This window comes from Rhea pennata, chromosome 3 (genome assembly GCF_028389875.1).
Source record: "Rhea pennata isolate bPtePen1 chromosome 3, bPtePen1.pri, whole genome shotgun sequence".
Taxonomy (NCBI): domain Eukaryota; kingdom Metazoa; phylum Chordata; class Aves; order Rheiformes; family Rheidae; genus Rhea; species Rhea pennata.
The window spans coordinates 27,482,763-27,505,669 of NC_084665.1; the positions used below are offsets into that span (position 1 = coordinate 27,482,763).

Below are 22,907 nucleotides of genomic sequence, written 5' to 3' on the forward strand. Positions count from 1 at the left end.
TGAAAATACCAGCATATTATATTTTTATTCTTTTGAGAAGGCATTTACCAAAAAGTTTGTTTACCCATCAAAAGTTTTTAGTGTTATAGCTTAGTATGCGAAAGACAGAATTCCCAAATGCTACAAAAACATTATGTATATATGCTTTACATATACAGTATGCTGGTACTACAGAATCTACATATGCTTTTTCAAGGGAGAAAAATTAAAAAAAGATATTAAGAATAAAATTTGCTGGAAATTATTCTATTTTTTTAAGAAGGGTCTCAACAAAGATTGCTGCTGCATTGAAATACACTATCAAACCTTACAGTTGGAAAAAAACATATCTGTATTCTTAATAAATAGTTGTTTAATCTTGACTCTCCCCTGCATTTTCTGATTAGTTTCTGTAATTTTGTGAAAACATGAGAGTTGGTAAGACTCTTCTGTTGAAAATAGGTGGGCAATACAATATTGTAAATTGTACATGGCAGCTCTCAAAAGGCAAACAGCCAGGGAATGCATGCAGTGTATGTGGTCTTGAAAAACACAATCAACAAGCACTATTCCCTACAACTTTTCAATATTGAGAGAATATTTATGAAAATACTTTGAGGGGAGTGAAAGATGCACATTGGGCATATTTGCTGTAGGGATTCTTCAGCTGTTGAGTTTATACAAGAGTTTTTATTACGGTGAGTGATCAGATTACCAGGTATAAATATAATCAATTGTCATGTTTACTTTTTTCTCAGGACCAGGAGATGCACCCAATAATTCCCCTAGTATACTAGCTATGCTAGAAACACTGCAAAATGCACCTCATCTGGAAGTGCACAAGGACATGATCAGATGGATATTGAAGGTAAATCTGTTTTATATAATTCGTGAAAATCTTGCAGATTTTTGAAACTTTGCTTAACTCTGATTTTTCTTGTACTTCCCATGTTGATTTGTTATGCCTATTTGTTTGTTCTTCTGGAATCCAACACTCTGCATTATCTGACCAGCATTATAATAAGCACAGTTTTTATATATTCATATGTCAAACTAATTAAGACTTTTTTTTTGTTTTTTGTTTATTTTTACAGACTTTCAATGCTATTAAAAAGCTAAGAGAAAGCTCCTCTACAAGTCCTGTGGCAGAGACAGAAGGAAATATTATGGAGGAGGTAAAAAGTTGTAGCAGTTAACTCATCTTAAACTGGTGTGGATTGTGAGCAGCAATGAATTATGTTTCTAACTGCTGCTCTAAATCAAAGATGAGAAAACCCAGTGATTTCAGAAATCTTAGTTCTGTCTCACAGCTTTTAGATTAGGCCAACACACTTTTTGAAAGATCTAGTGGCAGAGTCCCTGATAATTTCCACCCCCCTCTTTTTTTTTTTTTTTTTTTTCTCTCCCTTTGCTTTACCTGTGGTCTCCAAAACTCTGGCAAGTTTACTGCTTGTACTGTTCATAGCACTGATCATAGCACTTAGTCTACTCATCTCATCAGTTCAGACTGCATGGGAAAGTGTTAATGTACACTTCCCCCCTCCCCCTCCTCTTCCCCCCCCCCCCCCTTCTTTGCAGATCATTCCAGGTAAACTCTTGTCAGTTTATTTGCTTGACATGACATTCTAGGTGTTACCCCAAAACCTTGGAGTGTTATAATGCATTAAGAATACAACCAGTGTGGCTGGAGAGAGAGCAGCCCTAGGGACCTGTTACTTTCCTTTTTATTTCATATTATGCATGCTCAAAGAAAATAAAAATAAAAAATAGAATTCAAGGGTGGGGAGGGAGTACACTTCTGGATCTGCGTTTCTACCTGGCATTTAACGTGAGCCAAAGCAAAGAGGGCACAAACCTTTTTGGTAGTTTGTTTTTTTTTTTTTTGTCTTTTTATGAGATTTCGATTGCTAAATGGTTAGTATAAGTTATGCATAGCAGTAGGTAACATCAGTTGTTTGTTATAACAAGATTTTAAATGAACAATGAAATTCCAGAGTTCACGCGATAAAGACAAAGCTGAAAGAAAGCGGAAAGCTGAGATTGCCCGGCTGCGCAGAGAGAAGATCATGGCCCAGATGTCTGAGATGCAACGGCACTTCATTAATGAAAATAAAGAACTCTTTCAGCAGACTTTGGAGGAACTAGATACTTCAGCCTCCGGTGTACATGATAACAGGTAAAGCAAAAAAGAAATTAAAATGAGATTTCATTAACTTTTACATCACTACATTGCTACTGTTTAAAGCAAACAACAGGTTTTTCTTGGTCTTCATGGAGAGCTATTCAAAAATTTGAGGCTTTTTTTAAAAAGCAATAAAGGGAACTTACTTTCACTTACTGTCAAAATTGTAGGATAAATATTTATTTCTCCCTCTTCCCATGTTCGTAGTGCTCAGTGTAAGCAGATAAATAACTTTTTTTTTCCTGTAAGACCATCCAACAGAGTTGTTAATTTCTCAAGAAGAGAAAACAAAGAGAAGGAAATTTTTTTTGAAGAGATAATGTTATCAAACATACTAAATTGGACATAGCTGATGCATGTTTGTCATTTGTGGATGATGAATACAACTGTTAGAATAAATACAATTGTTAAATATAATTTGAAAGAAATAAGGATAGCAAACATGGCCACTATTGTAAGGATATAACCTTTTTTCTACAAAGTATTTTTTCATAATTATTTTTGGGGACATAGGTATTGATATATACTTGCCAAAATTATTTTTCGTCAGAGTATTTAACATAGAGATTTATTAATCGCATTTAAAGCATGATCTGTTTGAGGTGGTGTTTTGTTGTTGGTGGTGTTTTTTTGTTATTTTGTTTTTTTTCCAAATACTGTGCTCACTAGTATCTTTTGAATATTTTAGCCCTGTAATTTCAGATGCAAAACTCACAGCTTTGGGACCAGAGCAAACCAGAGTGGCTGAACACAGGCAGGTGGTTATGTGTATATTGTGTCAAGAAGAACAAGAAGTTAAAGTGGACAGCAGAGCTATGGTCTTGGCAGCATTTATTCAAAGATCAACTGTGTTATCTAAAAACAGAAACAAAATTATCCCAGACCCTGGTAAATGATATTCATAGTTGTCTTCAATGTTACAAATTTCAGAGTTGCCTGTAATGACCACATGCTTTTTATAAAGCAGTATAGCTTCGCTTTCTCATGTTAGCTGTATAATTGTGAATGACTTCATTGTGATCAGTAGCAGAATTCCTGTTTTTTTTGTGTGCGGTAGAGTGCATTCTAAATAACAAAAAGTAACTGCAAAGCATTATCAAAAAACCTTTCAACAGCCATTTATGGGGAATTATTTATAACTATAAAAATCTATTTTTATATAACTATATAAATAGTTATATAACTATTTATAACATAACTATATATATATATAAATAAAAATATAACTATTAAACCCCTTCCTCAAGTTTTGGGGCTAGTATACTTGAACTACTCACATAAATGCTTCCCCTTTGTATAATGTTGTGTACTGCTGTGAAAGCACAAGATGTATCTTTGCTTCTTCTCAGTTTTATCATCTGAAATGGCTCTTAGCCATAATAAACAAACAGAACAAAATGACCTTCCTCCTCCCCCCCCCCCCCCAAAAAAAAAAACAAACAAACTCATCTTGGTGATGAGTGCCATGGCTCAGCACCTTCAAATACTTAATTTGAAGTGTAAATATAGTATACATGCTCAATACAGAATGACATGGTATTTTTCACACGACAGAAAAAGTTGTTATGCATTAGCAATATGATTTGTTTCATCAAATGAATAATACTTCTGTGGTACATTAGAGTTCTTAACAATGTATGTAAATGCAGTAGCCTTTATCTAGCCTTTAGCAGCTAAGTTATTTTGGTAGATAATGCTTATTCTAAAGTGATATTTTGTCTTAATACAGATAAATATGACCCATTATTCATGCACCCAGATCTGTCATGTGGAACACACACGGGTAGCTGTGGACATATTATGCATGCTCATTGTTGGCAAAGGTAAAAAGCTGTACTTACATTTTTCAGTCCAAATAGCATGTCAGCTGTCACTTTGCCTAATGATGCTAATTTTAATTAATACTACTTAATAAATTTAAAAATGAATGTCATGAAGCAATGAAAGTTTTCTGAATTAAAAGGAAACCAGAAGTCAGTTATAATAAAGAATATTATAAACACTTAAAGTAATTTTGATTTACTATCTCTCATTAAGATGAGAAGAATGTGAGGCCACTCATGGCAGTTCTCATTCTCTTTGGATGTTTATCCATGCGCATAGTCTGTGGTGCACATATATCTGAGCCCTGTAGCTCACACTTTCTTTGTTTTTAGCAGTTCAGTAATAGACATGTTCCTGCTCCTTCTTGACCTCTCTGCTGAATTACGCTCTTCAATTCTTCCATCCAGTTAACATTGATACCCTTCCTAGGGGCATGTTGACAAACTCTTCATTTCCTAGGCTGGGAAGGAGTACGAAATCAGGTTTTGCCTTCTGGGTACATTGTTGGTGATGTCCAGCGGTGTAAGAACACAAGCCTCTTAGGAGCACCCAGAGCAGCCTAGGCAGAAGCCCAGAAGTTCTGTGGCCGTAAGTGCTCAGTGATCCTGAGCAGGTCTCAGTTGCAGTCTCTGATACCACTGCTCACTGAAGTTGTGGTGTTCCTGGTCTTGTTACATAGCAGATATACTGCCCTGTGTGGTTACCATTGACTCCTGGAAGTATCCTTAGATGCCTGTATTCAGAGACCACTTTTGGGTAGTAGTCATCAAGCATGCTGTAAACCATCCCAAAGGTTTCTGAAACAGTAGTTACATTTAGCAAAGCAGTGAATTTAGTTCCTTTTCATGCAAGATTCAGAGATCAACCAGCAGTTGTTCTGGTTCTGACTCAATTATGGTCTGTAAAGGAATATACACGGGAATAAAAAAATAAAGTGTTCAAGGCATCTCCCTTAAAATTTCATGTAAAACTGAAATTTAAGTGTTTTTTAAATCCCTCAACATTCTCTACTTTTCCCAATTTGTGATCCCAAAATGTGATTTTGACACATTTTGCATGTCAATGAATTTTTATCACTGATGGATTTTGGCTGACAAAAATTAGGGGTAACCAGAAATTAGTAATACTTGGTCAGTCAGAAGGTAGGTCTTTTCATATAGACAATTTTCTTATGTAGATCTAGGAGATAGAGTGCTTTCAGGAGTATTCATGAATTTGTTTTAAAGTGATATTTGAATAACATGTCATTAATATCTTGCTTTTTTCTTAAAGGTATTTTGACGCTGTCCAGGCAAAAGAGCAACGAAGACAGCAAAGATTACGGGTACACACAAGTTATGATGTAGAAAACGGTGAATTCCTTTGCCCACTTTGTGAATGTTTAAGCAACACTGTTATCCCTCTGCTTCCTCCACCAAGAGCTTTATTCAACAGGTCTGTTTGCTTTATAAACACTCTCAATATTTTTTTTTTTTAAACTAGGCTGTCCTTCTGTACACTTGTTGTTTTGATTATAAAAATAATCCTCAAAATTAGGCTTCCCATCGGAGCTATTCTTAAAGAGAGATACATCTATGTATTACTTTGTCATATCAGCTTGGGGAATGGATTTTAATTTGAAGAACTTTATTGCAAGTGAAACTGCATAAACTGTTAAAGGAATCAAACACCATAAATTGCAGATTTACGATCTTCCGTTGTTAGAGCAATTCGTAGGATGTTGGACTATTAATAAACCAAACCAAAACGAAAAAACTCAGAACAGTCCCAAAAGATAAAACAAAAGGCTATTCGTGATCTCTGGAACAACTTTTTTTTTTGCTTTTTCAAAATGTTTACTCTTTTCAGTTTTAATAATCTGAAATGGATTGCCTCCTTGCTGCTTTTAATTTATGTCACTTCCTCACATAAATTCTGTGTGGTTCTATGCTGTTCTGTGGTTTCAAATATAGCATGTGAACAGTAAAAGGATAGTAAATTGTAGGACCTGCAGGGAAAAGACTTAAAATATGGAAATGAGCAAACAGCAGAGAAAAGAGCCTATTGAGAAGAAGAACATGAAATGCCTATGAAATGACTCATAGGGAGAAAGAAGAAAAAAGAAAAGTAAAAATGAAAAGAGAATACAAAAAAGAGGAGAATACTTTTAAGGAAAGAATGTAGAGGTTCCTCATGTGGAGTAGATTGACAAATGACTGTTAGAGTGTCATTGGAGACAAAAATTTGGAAGTTGGCTTTACTTTTAAAAATAAGTATTATTGCCTTTTGTAGCTTCTTGATCCCATTAAATAAATTTTTTTGCTTCCCAGTTTTCTTTGTATGATAGTTCTTTGTAGTATATGTTTATGCAATATGCTTGTTGGCTTATATAATTAATTTCTATTATCTACACTTTTGTAAAATACATTCAAAACTTCACAAAAAAGTTCTGGAGCATAGCAAACAAATCTGTAACTAGTGTGTTGGTTTAGTTTGTAGTGTGTAATACGTAAGTCTTGTGCACCAGTGGTGCATATGAGCACTACTGTCTTTTAAATGAGAAAACATAAATAATTATCAGATTAAGAGATCAAATACCACATTAGACATTTATTAATGCCAGCACAAATTCCATTGCACTTAAACTGTTTCCCAAGGGTTAAATTTTTCTGTTGAGTGTTCGTATTTCCTCATGATAATTGCATATCAGCCAATAAAAAGCTTTGTTAATATATCATTTATAGTGAAAATAACTAAATTCACTTGTAGGCTAAGAGGAGTCAAAGAAATTGTAGTTCAAAAACAGTGCTAAAAATGAATTATGTTTTTAAAAAAATCTCAGGATTTATAAGCTTTTAGTTTGTTAGTTATGAGAAGAATAAGAATTTGTGTGGGATGTATTACTGCTCTAAGAGGAGAATAAACAAATTCCATCACTCTGTAGAGCTGTTGAGTTGATGGTGGTTTGAGTAATCCATAAACCAGTGGAACATTGTGTCAATCAACAGATAAAATAGATTTTCGTAAGAGAAGTTCCTAAAGTTATAAGCCAAAGGATCTTGCAACAAATTAGTAGCCACTTCACTTTCTTTATGATATGTGAGTTATAACTACATTTTACCTTTAGGAGCACAAAACTAGGCGTAGGGCTCTGAAGAAGTATGAGAGAAGGAATCTAAAGCATCTATAGCCTTTCTGTACCTACACACTGTCATTTGCCTATAGTTAGACAAGAGAGGTTACTAACTTATACAGACGTTAATTTTTATAATATCTGTATCATAGTTGGTCTTTAAATAATGGATATATTCTGTTTATGTTTTTGGACAGGTTAGATTTTTCAGGTCAACCAAACCTAGCTCACTGGATCAAAACAGTATGCCAGCAAATAAAAGCACTATATTTACTTAGAGATGAAGGCTGCGCAAGTAAGTCGAAAGAACTATGTGTATCTGTCTGTGAAAATGTTAAAACGTTCCTGAAACAGGCCCAGTATTATGTTTCTACCACAGTGGAGTTCAGAGGTGGTGGCAGAAGTGGTGAGAATAACTTGGAATTTCAGTTTCTAGTGCTCTGAGCCTGTGATTTTTTTTTATAATGTAAAAATTACATATAGGTGAATAATCAGTGTGCATTTTTCTTGTTTATATAGGTAACTCTGGTAGTTCAGAAAAAATGGATGAGCTGCAATTACCTGAAGGATTTAGACCTGATTACCAACCGAAGTATGTTTTTGTATCTTAAAAAATCATGAAAATTTATCATCAAACTGTAACATTCAAATGTCAAATTCATGCTGTAATATTTGAGTAATGAAGGCAAAAATACGAATTTTCATTTAATTAGAAAAACTGGTTCTATTATTGTGATAATATTGAAGACTAACCCATAAACAGTAAATAATGTGATAGAATTTCAGGGGAGATATGATTCATAGGTGTGCCAAGAAGATCCTTTTGTTTTTTAAATAAACTTCAATGTCACAGTTAAACTTTATTCCCTCTTCTTATTTATAACTGATTTAAGGATTCACAGTTATAGCTTAGCACTCTAAGTACGTTAAAGACTGAAATTGAGAGTATATTGATATGTAATTTCAGTTGTTATGCTATGTTTCTGTTATCTTTGTGGGTTGGATATTCTTAATACTAACAAATGGGAACATTTCCAGTCCAATAATAAAAATAATTGTGAGAGTATCTGGCACAGAAAAGAGGTTATTGAGTAGTTTGAATCAAAGTAAGATACTGAAGTTCTCACTTAAAATTTACAAATCAGAGCATTCAGGTGTGGGGTGTATGCTCCTCTCTGAAAGAATTAGTCTGACAGTGAGAGAAATAATAAATTAGTAATATTGTTTTCCTTGCTTCAGGAATCTTTATTCTGAGAGCATTAAAGAAATGTTGACAACTTTTGGTACAGCCACATATAAAGTGGGTTTGAAGGTTCATCCAAACGAAGAAGATCCACGTGTACCTATAATGTGCTGGGGAAGCTGTGCTTATACAATACAGACAATAGGTAAAAAAGTACTCATTTTGTTCCTTTATGTTTGTTTTCAGGCTTTAGTTAAATTCACAGCACTGAAGTGTCTTCATTTTTTATTTTTCACAGAACGAATTTTAGCTGATGAAGATAAACCATTATTTGGCCATTTACCTTGCCGACAGGTGAGGATCTACTAGCAATTCTTCTCTGAGTTGATGGAACAAGAAGGACTTGTGCTTCTTCAGTGCAGAATGTCTGAAGTTTTAAACTGTGTTCATTTAGCAGTTTTCTCTGTATTTAGATAACTGATATCTGATTTTAATCAATCTATTTAAAAATCACGTACTTGTGTAGCTTTGTAAGGCCAGGGTTCTCATGGTAACGATCAAAATAAGACTAAAAAGAACTTATACGTTTGCACAAACATAAGTATCTTTGTCACATATTACACTCTGCTCCCATTAAATGTGCAACAAAGGGGCGTGAATAGAGTGATATGAGGGAAAAAGTCCTTTCATTTTAAAGGACACATTTAACTGTGGCAGTGTCTTTTTCTTTGTTTTTAAAGGATGACTGCCTTACATCCTTAACAAGATTTGCAGCAGCTCATTGGACAGTTTCATCTCTTTCAGCAGTACAAGGTCACTTTTGTACTCTCTTAGCATGTAAGTTCACTACTTTATTCTATTTTTTTCTGAAGAAATGACATAGAAATGTAATTATGGAAAAATTGTTACAGTTTTTATAACACAAAGATCATATAGAGGATATAGAGGTTTTAACTAAGAGACTGAGAGCTGGTACTTTTACCTGTGTAGCTATACATATTTCATTGCAATGTGGAAAACCAGCATTTCTTTTAGTCTGCAGTTCCAACATAAATTTCAAGAGAAGCACAGATATTTTGCAGTGAAGGGTAGCTATAGATTCTTCCCAGTATTCCTGCTTTTAGACAAATACGTAGGGCAGAGGAGAAGGGAACATGGTCTTTTACAGAAGAGAAGTAATACCTTGAATATTACTTAGTCTTTGTCTTTATTCTGCTGCACGCATAAGCAATACAAGATATAACGCTATCGGAGTAGTGTGAAGTGGTACTCACTTTGCTGTAAATTATTTTGGTTTTGCTTCATTTCAGTACAGTATACTCAAATAGGGAAAGAGTTTTTCTCTAGTGATATTGAACAACTCTAGAATTCATGCATTTCTGGCCAAAAATTTCACATTTGTTTATTAAGTATTATAAGCACATTAGCCAGTGAGATGGCTCTCATTTTGTAACCGAAATACATTAAAATCTTTTCATGTACAAATATTTAATTGTTTTTTCTCTTTAAAATATTCAGCACTGGTGCCTAATGAAAAAAATGGAAATATTCCATGTATACTTGATATCGATATGTTTCACTTGTTGGTAAGTTTTCCATAATATATTATTAATAATGTTTTGATCTCATGCACTTTTCTATGTCAAACAATAGCAAACTTTCTGCCTAACTCTGGGTTAGGAACAGCTGTCATTCTGTTATGTCATAGCTGACTAGCTACTTCCAGAATTAGCCCTATCAAATATCCTGCTTAAAAGGGTATAATTGCAGCATTAACATAGGAAAATGGGGAGATTCAAAAGGAAAAGGAATACTATTGCTTCCTTGTTTTCTTTTACAGGTAAGCTTGGTGCTCTCTTTCCCTGCCATACATTGTCAGGATTTTTCAGGGGTTAGTCTTGGCACTGGAGATCTTCACTTGTTTCATCTTGTCACTATGGCACACATAATACAAATTTTACTTACCTCATCAACAGGTAACTTTTTAACACTTCCTTTCAGGTTTTTATTGAAATGGTTACTCAAACCTGTGCTTGGAAAACAATATAGTGCTATTGGTAAATATATGCAGGTTACACTGGTAAAATAAAAATGTTGATGTTCTTTTTTTTTCCACTTTCCAGTAACTACTGATAAATTATATTCATGAAAGTTCACTCTGTCATTTTTTTGCACTGAAAGTTTTGGTGGCGTAGCTAGTCACAAACCCTAGCTTTCTAGCTAGTTACTGTGCCTGTAAGTATTTACCGCAAAAACTTGGCACGTATGCTTTGCATGATGAACAAGTTGTAGTTAATGAAGAGAATCAAGGCTTCTTCAGGTAAGAGGAACTGGCTAAGCTGTAGCATGCCAAAAGCAGGAAGACATCAAGCAAGCAAACCAGTGCCTTACTGAAGCTGACAGTAGCATATATGCGCCACAAGATGTGCGGCAGAATAACTTTTTCCAGAATGCCATACCATAGCTTGAGTTTTCCAGTGGAATATGTCACTTAGTTTTGCCCTTTTTCTCAAAAATGGAAAAATTACATTCTTGCTCTATAAACTATGGAAGAAATTTATTATTCCTTTACTTTTCAGAGGAGAATGGCATGGATCAAGAAAATGCTAGCAGTGAAGAAGAAGTAGCTGTGCTTACGCTACATAAATTTCTTTGCCAGTGTACAGGAAGGTAAAACGACAATGTTCAGATATTTTATAATTTTCACTCCTGGACTTGACACTAACTACAAACAGAATTCTATGTACTAATGCTGTTAAAGCTTATATTTTTAACTCTAACTCCTGCATCTTGTTCCTTATCCACTGCTTCTAGGTAGCCTTTCCACTGACTAGTCCTATAACTTCTTCTGAGCCCAGCATTATACTCTGGAACAGTGTTTTTCAGTCAGTTTGCAGATACACATGAATCTGGAATTGGTGGTATCTGAGTTCAGAGCAGTTTCTAGGATGTAAAATGTCTGTGCAAATTTTTCCTTGTTTTATTGTCAAAGTTTGATACATTTTTAGAAATCTATAATTCAGTGTTTTTCTTAGCGTTAGTTTTGATGTAAACACTTATTACATAACACTTATTTCAGCTAAGTTGCTTAAATGAAATATGATTGAAGATTTATTACAAAGCTTTTCATTATTGCTTTTTAAGTGCCTTGAAAGAAATTTCCTCGGGCTGGCACCTGTGGAAGAACCTAAAAGCTGGTATCATGCCTTTCCTGAGATGTTCTGCTTTGTTTTTTCATTACTTAAATGGAGTCCCAGCACCCTCGGAAACAGAAGGTACTGCCTGCTTACCAGTATTTGTAGTAACTCAGCTTTTCAAAAGACGCAAAGGTTGACTGACAAAATAAACTATGTTTAAACTCATTTTAGGAGGAAGCTAAATGGAATGAATGTTGAATTGTTATCACTACAGAATTGCGCTGTGTAACAAAAGCAAAAAAAAATTGTTTAAAAAATTTTTTTTCGTGTAAGGAACTAATGCAGATTTTCATTGTCCTAGATTATTTAAATTGTTGTTTTTTTGTTAAGAAGTGACATTTTGACTATATCAGATCTCTCGTTGATTACTGTTTTGAAATGAGCCCTACTTTTGTTTGCACAGATTTCTTTGAAATCAGCATTGAGCTAATGTTTAAAATCTCCAAATACACAAATGCTATATTATAGTATAAATAGCCAGTTTTAGGAACTTCTTTTACTGTGCACCACGTAGGGTTTATGCAGGGCCTGAATGTAAATCTAGAGATTTTAATTATGATTAAAACATCCCATAAGTAGATTTACAGTACTTCAGGCTTCCCATTTTATAACTGAAGTTTGATGCTTTGCTGAGCTGACATTAAAATAGTCCTTTTTTCCTTGTCACATGGTATCTTTATGAATAGTGGTCAGTGGGGCATTAGAGTTGGTTGTAGGAGAGCATAAGGGGAAGACCTTGCTTCGCTGTTGCGATGCCTGAATCCCAGGGGGTTGGATTGCCCTGCAGGTCCCCTCCCTGAGGGGTGTCCTCATCGTGGCTGTAAGGCCAAGGTGGGATGAGGGGGTCTTGCTTTCCCTTTACACTCCTGCTGCCCAGGACCCACTGACCCCACGGTTGCCCTCTGTTGCCCGTCTGTAGGGTTTTGGGGAGAGGGTGGCAAGAAGGGATCGCTGTTGATCATGGGAGGGAAGGGCACTGCTTTCTTCATAGTTTTCTCCACTCAATTATTCTGGAGCAAAAGAGTCTGTGCCGCAGAATAAACACTCAGGCTCCCTTTCCGGAAAGGTGGGAGCAGAGGCCAGGGGATCAGACCAGTACACAAGCATCATGGATAAGGCCATAGAGCAGTTGACTGATTGTGTCCCTGAGCTTGTGCCAGGGGCTACAAAGGGCATGAAATAGCTTTTTGACTGACAATGTTAAAGAAAGATATACTGAGTTGTAGAGGCCATAGAACTCTCTGTGCTTCTTCTATGACTAGGCTTGAAGAATGCTTCAAGGGGATGGTTGAAGTAACTTGTTCGCCATTGCATGCGGTTCTCCAGCACATGCAGTCTGGAGCCTTTACCGGCATTCTTTCAGAATACATTTTGGGGGTGTGGGAATACAGTTAAGAGAAATAAAAAAGTGGAATTAAAAGGATGGTTGTCCTGTTTAAGGCTGCATTTCATTTACTGTAGAGAGTGTTTAATGAGTGAAAGAATACTATACTTATAAAATAAAGTATAATAGTATAAATAAGAGCTATACACTTTTTTTCGCTTTATTCACAGTAAGTGGAACAAACCAGTTTGAACATTTATGTAGCTATCTTTCCTTGCCAAACAACCTCATTTGCCTTTTTCAAGAAAATAGTGAAATTATGAACACAGTAATAGAAAGGTAAGGAGAGTTTTTATATTTAGTTTAAATATAGTAACTAATTTTGCACTAGATAGTATTACTAGTCTTTTCCCATGAGTGCATATATGAAGTGAATGATAAATTTTGAAAAGTGTTTGAGAGACATTTTGAAATAAATTGTTTAAATCTCGAATAGATGTACTCAAATTTTTACATGTTTGCTTTGGGAAAGTAGTATCTGTTGAAGCTAAAATTCCATTTCTTTCTTGCAGTTGGTGTAGTAACAATGAAGTAAAAAGATATTTGGAAGGCAAGAGACATGCTATCAGGTAAACATGGAGAAATTCTAAGAGGGGAAAAATTGTAATGTTGCAGTTTTCGCTGAATACCTTTTTCTGAAAAGTGTTTACAGTAACCTAGTATCAGTTATGTTTTACTGATTGGCAAAGACACCGTAGGGAGATAAGTGAAGAGCTTTTGTAATTCTGTAAGGAAAGTGAAACATTACTTAGATTTTAAAGTCAAAGTGGACCATTACAGTTTTATTTAGGGTGATCTGCAGTAATCAAAGGCTGTAGTATTTCTTCTAATAATTCCTGTTGCAGGTTTGTACCTTCTGATTCAAGAAGGTATGTCCTTGCTGAAAGAGCTATATAATCTTTGTTTAAAAATATCAGGCACTGAAGGACTTCTTTAATTAGATTTTTAAAGAATCCACATTCTTCAGAGAAATCAACTTTGTATCAATTACTGGGAGAATAAAATGTGCTTTTCAAATGAGTTTCTGCTAAGTAATTAGTTTGAATTCAGAATACATTTAATGTGTAGTGGGCTTAGAGAAGAGTTTGAAGTGTTTCTTTTTTTTAGGGGCTGAGTGAAAGTGGTGGTAATCTGTTATCTAAATCTTAAACAAAAATAAGGTTCACGTTTTCATTAAAAAATTACTGACGCGTTTTAATCTTGTTAAATACATAAAGTCAGTCTTTCAACATTGTACATACTGAGTAACAAAAATAATAATGAATCACTTCATCTGTTAAATGCTAAGACTATTACAGAATATCCTGTACACTTAGAATAATCTGATTCTATAACTGATTTCCTGTTGTGCGTGTTAGGATTTTTGTACATGTGTTCCTTTTGCTGATTCTTAACTATCTTTCAGAGATTAACCTTTTCTAACTGGCTATTTTATTTTATTTTCTCTTCCTCCCAGCATGTTCTAGTATATTGCTTCTGTTACAGACCTCTGTATTTCAGTCTAATTCATGTTGTTCCTATAGGTAAAGATTATTAAAATTTATAGTGTATAGCATCTGCAAAAGAATTAACTTGAAATCAGAATTATTATTTCTAAGTAATACAAATATTTGATATTAAATACATACTTTTAATGACTTCTATTCTGTTTAGTATAAAAGTTGTATGAACTAGAATTGTACTGTTTTCCATTCAGCGTTAGGGTTATAGTCTTTGTTTTGATCCCTTAGCTGGAAAGCAAAGCAAAGCAAAGCAAGCGAAGCAAAACAAACGTGTAGTGATTTCGTCATGAGGTGTCACTAAAAGCATATATATGTACATGTTGTTCTGACTTTCTGCCTGTGTTTATTCTCCAAAATTTGTTACAAATGCAACATATAATGTAAGGCAAATTTGGAGTACCCTAGTTGAGAGATGTTGTGGATTCCTTTTGTAATTTTTATCAAACGTATTTGCCAGGATAGCTCAGGAAAGCTTCCTCTACCCCTGCCTGCCCTACCAGGTGAATAATACTTGAAGATGTCAACTGTGCCCATCACCAACAATTCTCTACGTTTTAAAGGGTCTGCCTCTTGGCTTGTATGATTTGGAGAACTGCTATGTGTAGGCTAGACTTCTTCACAGTTTTAACTTTGAAATTTCACTGGTCAAAATATTTCCGGTATGCTCACTAAAAAAATACTAGAAAATAACAAATATTTGTTATAATTAAAATAGCAAATAATCAATACAAAAGTGTTTTAATTCCTAGTTAATGCATGGTTGTTTAGGGCCCAGTGTATCACAGTAATTTTAGATCTAGCTTATTACAGCTGTAGAGTTATATGTTGACAATGGATGAAAATGATGAAAGATATCAAAGCTTAAATTTAAAGAATTAATTATTCACAGATGCTGTTTGGATGGCACTTAGGAAAACATGAATGAATTTGAAATGAGTGTGTGTTATTTATTGAACTTTGAGTAGTTAATTTGATTGTTTCATTCTAGCTATGCAAGAGAATCCAACAAATTAATAGACCTTCCGGATGACTACAGCTGTCTCATTAATCAAGCATCTAATTTCTCGTAAGTTGTATGCAATTATAATGAAGACTCTTAAAGCCTTTTGTTGTTTCTGACGAACTGGAAAATCCCCTAGCTTAAAACCCTTGCAAAGATGGTTTATGGATGTGTATAGCTCTGTTAATGGCCCATATTGATTGTCATCTCCTCTAGCAAAAATTATGTGCATTTCAATGAAACAGAAATTGTGGAGATCTGACTATAAATTTTCAAAAATGCTTTTGAATCTGCTTGTGCTGTTTGGAGAGTATACATACCATGGAATTTCTTTTTCCTTAACAAAAGGTGTCCGAAATCAGGTGGTGATAAAAGCAGAGCCCCAACATTGTGCCTTGTGTGTGGGACCATGCTATGTTCTCAAAGTTACTGTTGTCAGACTGAATTAGAAGGAGAAGATGTTGGAGCCTGTACTGCACATACATACACTTGTGGCTCTGGAGTGGGCATATTCCTTAGGTAAGGAACTCAGTATCTCTAATTATAGAAGGGAGACAGTGTGTGTGGACATGAAATGGTTCATTCTGTAAATGTGATTGTAGGGGTCTTTTTATGAAGAAAGCTATACTTGCAAATTATTTATTAATAGCATTTATTAAAAACTAAATGCATTTATGTTCCTTATACTTCAGTCTATTCTGACCTTGTTTCTCTGAATAGAAGATATCACAGAAAATTCAAATCTCATTTTAAAGAGGATGTGTTTTCTATGTATGTTTTTGTTTCCACTGAAGTATTACAAAACAATGAAGGTAAATTCCTTGATGATCTTTTTCTTTGGAAACATGAGAATTTTAGTTGTCTTCCTGCAAACTTAATCCACAACTATCTCAGAACTGTTGTATCATGATGTTGCAGTAAATCTGTCATAGGTCTTATTATACGTATACAAGGAGAGGTTAGATGATATATACTTTTGCCTTGGCAAAGATTAGTGAAAAATGAAATTGTATTTTCTTGTGGTGGTTGTGGGGTAATTTATACAGATTGCAAATAATATAGGATTTGTGAAACTGCATTGTTTTTAATTGGTAATAATTAGTAAGGTCTTTAATTCAAAAGAGCACTCTTAATCTGTACATGCATATTATACAAAACGAAGCTAGTTGAGAAATGGAACAGCAGTATCCATGACAGCAGGAGAAACTATTCACTTATAGCTAAAACATTCTCTGTGTGTCTATCCAGAGTGCGAGAATGTCAGGTGCTATTTCTAGCTGGAAAAACAAAGGGCTGCTTCTATCCTCCTCCTTACCTTGATGACTATGGAGAGACAGACCAGGGACTCAGGTAAATATTTAAGTTTTAAATATATACTAAATACAGTTTTAAAAGCTTGTAAAATAATGGTGTTCGTTACTTTAAGTGATGTAGGCAGTATTTTGACATTGCTGTTGTCTAATATCTTCAAACGTTTTAATGCTAATATGTATTTTTGTTTAAAACGTGTAATGGAAGATCTCTTTCTGGTTATAAAGAGTTGTCCTGAAGTGTGAAACCTTAAATATTTTTGTCTATGATGTTTTCTAGAAGATACTGCAAAAAATCATGTTTGTATAGTGTATTTATTTGTATCATTGTCTGTATTAATTTAGTATTAAGTGAAGATGCTGTAAGATGATTTTATTTAATGTGGTTGTTCTGTGTCTAAATTTCTGTCTTTGCTTCCAAAAATATATTTTGTGGACTTGGTATTGCAAATACTTACTAGTTTAAAATTTGTCAAGAGCATACAATATAAGTTGTTTTGATGTGGAAAGATTGCTGAGGACCTGTATTCAGACTTTGGTGAACTGCACATTAGATTCCCAAAGGCTGAAGGGGACCTCTGAGTAGTAAGGGATGGGAAGCACCAGGCTGCACCCGCAAAACATACTAATTAAAACGTTTGTTGATTTGGCATGACAGGAGAGGTGTTAAAGGGTTATAAAAGTATTTTGTGTAGCGTCTGACTGTGTGTACTTGTTGCCATGATTTATCATTCCTAATAAGTGTTATTTCCTTTTCAGACGTGGGAATCCCTTACATCTGTGTAAAGAGCGATTTAAAAAGATTCAAAAACTCTGGCAGCAGCACAGTATCACAGAGGAGATTGGACATGCACAAGAAGCAAATCAAACACTAGTTGGCATTGATTGGCAGCATTTATAATAGCTATCTGCTGAAGACTGGAACTTTATTACGATTTTTTGTAACTCAGTAAGCTTTCCAAAGGAGGGATTAGAAAAAAAAGGTCTGAGAAAATAAAATGAACCCGGTCCTTTTATTTAATCTTTGTTTTACAATGTATTTCATAAAAATACCAATTAACAATAACCAAGTAAACTACTTTCTATGTAAGCAAGTTTTATTAGTCATATAATTTGCACTGTGCTTCCTTCACAGAAACCTCTTGGGTTATAAACCTGGGCAAATGAACTTGAGTTTCTGATACAAAAGAATGACTCTTTTTGGAAGTCTGACTATGATTTTTTTTTCTTAGAAACTACAAGAGGAAAAAGACTGCTGGAACAGAAACTAGATAGAGCACAATTATGGATTGTGTTTTGCCCTTTGCTAGTAATCTGAGCCGTTTTATTTATTATTCTGCATTTTAATACTTAAGCTGTGTGTACATGCAATGGAATGAAGTAAGGAAGCAAATAATGTAGCAAATGGATGTATCTGTCTGCATCAGTGGGTAATTCACTCTTACACTCGCTGTATCTAAAATGATTTTGTCATTTGTACTCTTGTAGCTTTCTTGCTTCCAGTTATTTTTTTCTTACTAAAAGCCTAACACTAGCTTTATGAGTAAATGAATTTAATTTAAAACTTTCTCCAGAGCATTGCACTCCTTAGAATTATGTAGTTTACAATTTGAATATAGCCGGGAAACCCTTTTAATTATGTGATTGGTTGTTGATATTAAGGGGTTGACATTGTGCTTTAGAAGTTATTTTAAGGTAATAACAATGCATAAAATGTCAGGTGAAGGCTAATTTCCTGTTAATTTGTAGAAGCACAGAGGATATTTTCTTCATTTTTGCTAACAGTCAACTTTTAAGGTGCGAATCCCATCTCCTCCTTGTTGCAGACAAACTGGTTTCCTCTGACTTTAAAGGGCCATGATCACACTACCCAAATCTTGAATCTCTTCATTTTTTTTCTGTTGTACCGTCAAGTATATTTACTTTTTGGCTTGATTTAAAGCTCTGTAAAGATGTTTGCATATAGTATATTTTATAAATATATTCTATAACTGCGCAGATTTGCACTTGATATGAGGGTGCCTGAAGGCAGTGAGTTTTCTAGTTGTATGTAATTAGACCGCCGAGGTGTCTCTAAAAAGTGACATTGTTTATTGAGTTAAAAAATAAAATAAAATCCATTATCTTTATCTCTCCTATCTTCTGACAAAGTAGTAATATCTTAATTTACATAGTTCTGTTTCTTTAATAATCTGTAGTTGTCCTAGTTGTCTTATTTTCTGATTTCATCTTCAGCCCAAATAAGCAATCTCTTTAATTGTCTGCTGTGTCTTCGGTTACACTTGGTCTGACAGGATTGTTTGTATTTTTACAGATTTAATGCTTCAGGTAAATTTTGTATATTCATGGTGTACAGGACAATTTTGCAAACATTCAGTAACAGGTATTGAGTGAAGATGTGAAATATGAAATAAAGAAATTTGGCCAATTTTGATTCCCCTTTCTTAAAAACAGTATTATACAGACTACTTTTTTGTCTCTATAAGTGTTGTAGATCTGATCATTTATATAGTGCTGTCACTTTTTATGAAGAGACCTGCAGATGTTGCAGGATAAAAACCAGGCACTAAATGCTTCATCTCTGCCTTCTATTTCAGTTAGATTGCTATATCAACAATTTACTGTGCATTTGAAAATCCTCTCTTTCGTGATATTACTGCTCCTTTAAACAGAGACTTATGTTGTATGCCACAGTTTCAGATAATATATAATTGCCTTGAAATTTTTCGTTTTCCTGTAAGCATATTAAAAACGTAATTGATTAATTATATTGACAGATTTTTTTGTGCAAAGCAGAATTTGTAAAACAAACTTGATGGCAAGACAACATTTTCTTTGGAATCAGAATCGGGGATTGTGAGGCTGAATAATTGCAAAGTTCACAATTTATCATTTTTGTAAATTTAGTCATTCTTTATTCAGACTTTTATGATCTGTTTTGCATGTGTTAATTGTAGAAATGCTTATATATATTACTTCAGTATCAGGGAAATGATCTGTAATAAATTGGCTATAACTTTAATATTGTGGATTATGTGTACAATCTGGAATGTGGGAGAAAAACACAAAATCCCCAAACCAGAAACCATCAACAACAGAAAAGAAACAAAAAAGCTGAAAGCATCAAATAAATGATTTTGCTGTTGATATTAAGTACTTTTTAAAGTTTATTTTTAGAATTTTGCTGAGCTTGATGCTTCAGGTATGTCACCTTGTTAATCACAAGCTAACAAAAATACCTGGATGTGCAACATCTGCAGTTCCTGGGCTAAAAATGTAAGGTGATTATATTATTAATGTCAGTTGCTTCAGTCAGCTAAACCTTTCTTGACCTCTACCAAAAAGTCCTATAATCATTTTAAAGGATGAAGATGAATTTTATAAAGGGATGAAGGTTGGGGTTCACAGTAATGTTTTTACTCTGTTGATATTTAAAGGTAACACTTGTCTGTACTCTCCCTAATCTAATAGGCTCTCTCTTATTTTGGTGAAAGTACATGACAAGAATGCCAGGCCCGATGCCTCCTGAGTGGTGCCAAGAACCAGGGCTGCCCGTGGCTCTCTGTCAGCTGACGGATTCTGCGATGGGTGTTGGGTGTTTGTTGGGTGCAAGGAATTGGTGCAAGCTCCTGGATTCTCAGTCTGTTTCCATCTTTAGCTCTCTTCCCGTTCCTTGCAGCTTCCTTCTGTGTCCTTCAAACTAGTCTTCATGCTAGAAACTAAGCAAGTCAAATTCAGGCCCCCTTTCCCACTCTGGCTTTGGGAAGAACCTGGACTGATAGGTTTGCTATTCTCGCACTGTACAGTGGGCCTAATAGATTGGCTGACTTCTTTTACTGGGGCAGCGAGCCTCTACAAGTCTGGTCACGCAGACTTCCAGTTCTGTCCTTTTGCTTCTGGTGTGAATCCCCAGCAGCTCTCAGGCTCCAGACCTGCTTTATGTGCTTTTTTTATTTTTATTTTTATTATTATTATTTTTTTTTGTAATACAAAATGATGTCGTGTTTTGTTCAGGAGCTCCATCCTTGTCTCAGCTACTCAGAAGTTGAATTACAAAAGGGAAGCTGTCTCAGAAATCTCTCTCCACATCAGTCTTGTGTACTGGCAGTTGTGATTAACGGAGCAAGCAGTTTGCCTCCCTTGTGCTCTGGGGTCCCTTCCCTTTTCGTTTCTAGAAAGTACGTATAGGAAGAGGCAGTGACTCTGCGAGTCGTTGCATTCCTTGGTTCAGGTCCCTTGATAATGTTTTAATGAGTTTTGGCCCTCTATCAGCCCCTGGGGAAGGCCGCTTGCAACTGGCTGCGAGTTTGGTTTCCAGCTGTTGACCAGTACCTCCTGGCCATGAGAACTGAGCCATACTTTTGTCCACCTTGCGGTCATATGCCTAGCCCGTATCCCCCTAAATTGTTTGCAAAGATGGTATTGAAAGCTTTCACAAAGTCAGAGACATCTACTGTTTGAAGAAACTGGCTTTACAGAAGCTTTCTTGTACTGAAGAGAAGCTGATGAGGAACAGCTGTTTTAAGCAACAGCTGTGTGACTTTACCCTAAACCGATCTTACAAATAACTCCCTCTTCCATTCATATTTCATTTGTGGCGATCTTAATGTACCTCCTACAGCTCCCTGTTTTTCTACCAAGTATGAAAACTGCTTCTGAATACACCTATCTTCATGCTTTGGCTTATTTATTCTCTGCCTATTTTTCTGCTTTTCTGTTGCCTTTTCCCACTTGGCATACAAACAGAACATGCTAAGATCTTTTTCTTTTTTTTTTGTTTTGACCAAGAGATGTGTCAAGCGCTCTTTTCTTGAAAGAGAAAATAGAGGGAGAATATCAGTTTCTGCAGTGTGCCAGATGTAGGAGCTGGGAAGTGACAAGTACTGATCTTTGTCTCCATGACAGCAATGATTAAATGTTACTTTTCATCAGTTTTGGTATATGTATTTGCATAGTGTCTTTCCAGATAGCCTGAGCTTGGAGGTGTCAAGTTTTCCAGCTTGCTTCTCATTTGTGTAGGATGCTTGAAGAGAACCCAAACTGGCTGCTGAGCCCCAAGCAAGGTGGGCCAGCCGAGCGCGGGTTAGCAGTGGCATCTGTGCAGACCGTAGCAGGATGTTCTAGTGACCTATCAAAATGATATATTGCTTTGAAATTTGATTATATATTTTTTGAAAAATAGTATGTATTGCCCATTTTTGTATTTGTAGTACTGTAAACATGCAGGGTGCTAAAGCATGTTACTAAATCACGGAAAAGGTTACTTAAGAGGCAAGGCTATCAGCAGTATGTACAAGGATATATAATTTGCTAGAGCATCCTCTACCCAGCAATATTGCAGGATTAAAAGAGTAATGCTTAATCTCCATAAAGACAACTTAGTGTACGTGATATATTTAAGAAAAATTCAATGTGGATAGTATTTCAGGTGGCTGGGCAGTTGTGATATGAAGTTATGCAGGTGTTGAAAGGTATCGCATCTGTCTAAGAGGGCAAAACCAAATGTGGCCCCTTCCCTGCGTGGGGACGCGGCCCAGGGTCGGGGTGGGAGGCCCCTGGTGCTGCCAGCAGCGTGTGCTTAGTTTCTAGGGTCTGCGTCTTTCAGGATACTCTCGTAAGGCTTCGCCAATGACAGAGCCGTGGTTGCTGGATGCGCGAGAAGGGTGGGTGATGCTGTGGATGCGCACTTGCGTGAGCAGCGCTCCCAACTGAGTGCTGGCTTGCCAAGTGGGATAAAAAGTCATTTTGTCCCACTGCAGTAGGAGACTTGCTGCGGTAGTGAGTGGCGAAGTGTTCACCTGAAATCCAGATGTAACTGTGGCAGTCTTTTTCTGAGCAAAATGCTTCCTGGAATTACTTTAATCCACTTTTAGCTTTCCCTGAACTCGAGAATAATCTCAAATACTAAAATTAACAAAAAACATAAAAAAAAGAGGAGAATAAATTTTAGATACTAATTACATATAAAATTCTGTGATTAAAATAAATTATGACAGTATTTTTAAAAATATGCATGCAACAGTATTACTGAATCAGTTTGCTCTGGATTGATTTGTATCATTTATGAAAGATCTGTTCATATGAAAGTTGTGAATTCATATTATCCTTGTTTATATTCTGCATCTATGTTTTTAGCGTTGTTAAGTTAGTCATTTACGTCAAACAATTTGCAAAGGTATAAATAGGAAAATTCACACCGATTTTGAGAAAGCAGTTGTCTAAGCCAGAGCTGTA

General features: G+C 35.2%; 1 protein-coding gene across 2 annotated transcripts in view; it reads left to right on the plus strand.

Annotated features, from left to right (window-relative positions):
• Positions 1-19,695, plus strand: part of UBR2 (ubiquitin protein ligase E3 component n-recognin 2) — a 57,534-nt gene extending 37,839 nt beyond the window's left edge. For both annotated transcript variants that reach the window (XM_062571882.1, XM_062571881.1), the window contains exons 27-47: positions 738-847; positions 1,074-1,154; positions 1,974-2,155; positions 2,850-3,049; positions 3,891-3,984; positions 5,258-5,419; positions 7,295-7,392; positions 7,617-7,689; positions 8,337-8,485; positions 8,579-8,634; positions 9,021-9,117; positions 9,799-9,866; positions 10,121-10,256; positions 10,860-10,950; positions 11,425-11,555; positions 13,032-13,140; positions 13,374-13,430; positions 15,352-15,429; positions 15,712-15,882; positions 16,612-16,713; positions 17,433-19,695. In XM_062571882.1, the coding sequence (XP_062427866.1) occupies positions 738-847; positions 1,074-1,154; positions 1,974-2,155; positions 2,850-3,049; positions 3,891-3,984; positions 5,258-5,419; positions 7,295-7,392; positions 7,617-7,689; positions 8,337-8,485; positions 8,579-8,634; positions 9,021-9,117; positions 9,799-9,866; positions 10,121-10,256; positions 10,860-10,950; positions 11,425-11,555; positions 13,032-13,140; positions 13,374-13,430; positions 15,352-15,429; positions 15,712-15,882; positions 16,612-16,713; positions 17,433-17,574 (2,387 nt within the window). In that variant the 3' untranslated portion in view covers positions 17,575-19,695. The remainder of the gene's footprint in view (positions 1-737; positions 848-1,073; positions 1,155-1,973; positions 2,156-2,849; positions 3,050-3,890; positions 3,985-5,257; positions 5,420-7,294; positions 7,393-7,616; positions 7,690-8,336; positions 8,486-8,578; positions 8,635-9,020; positions 9,118-9,798; positions 9,867-10,120; positions 10,257-10,859; positions 10,951-11,424; positions 11,556-13,031; positions 13,141-13,373; positions 13,431-15,351; positions 15,430-15,711; positions 15,883-16,611; positions 16,714-17,432) is intronic.
• The last annotated feature ends 3,212 nt before the right edge of the window (positions 19,696-22,907 follow it).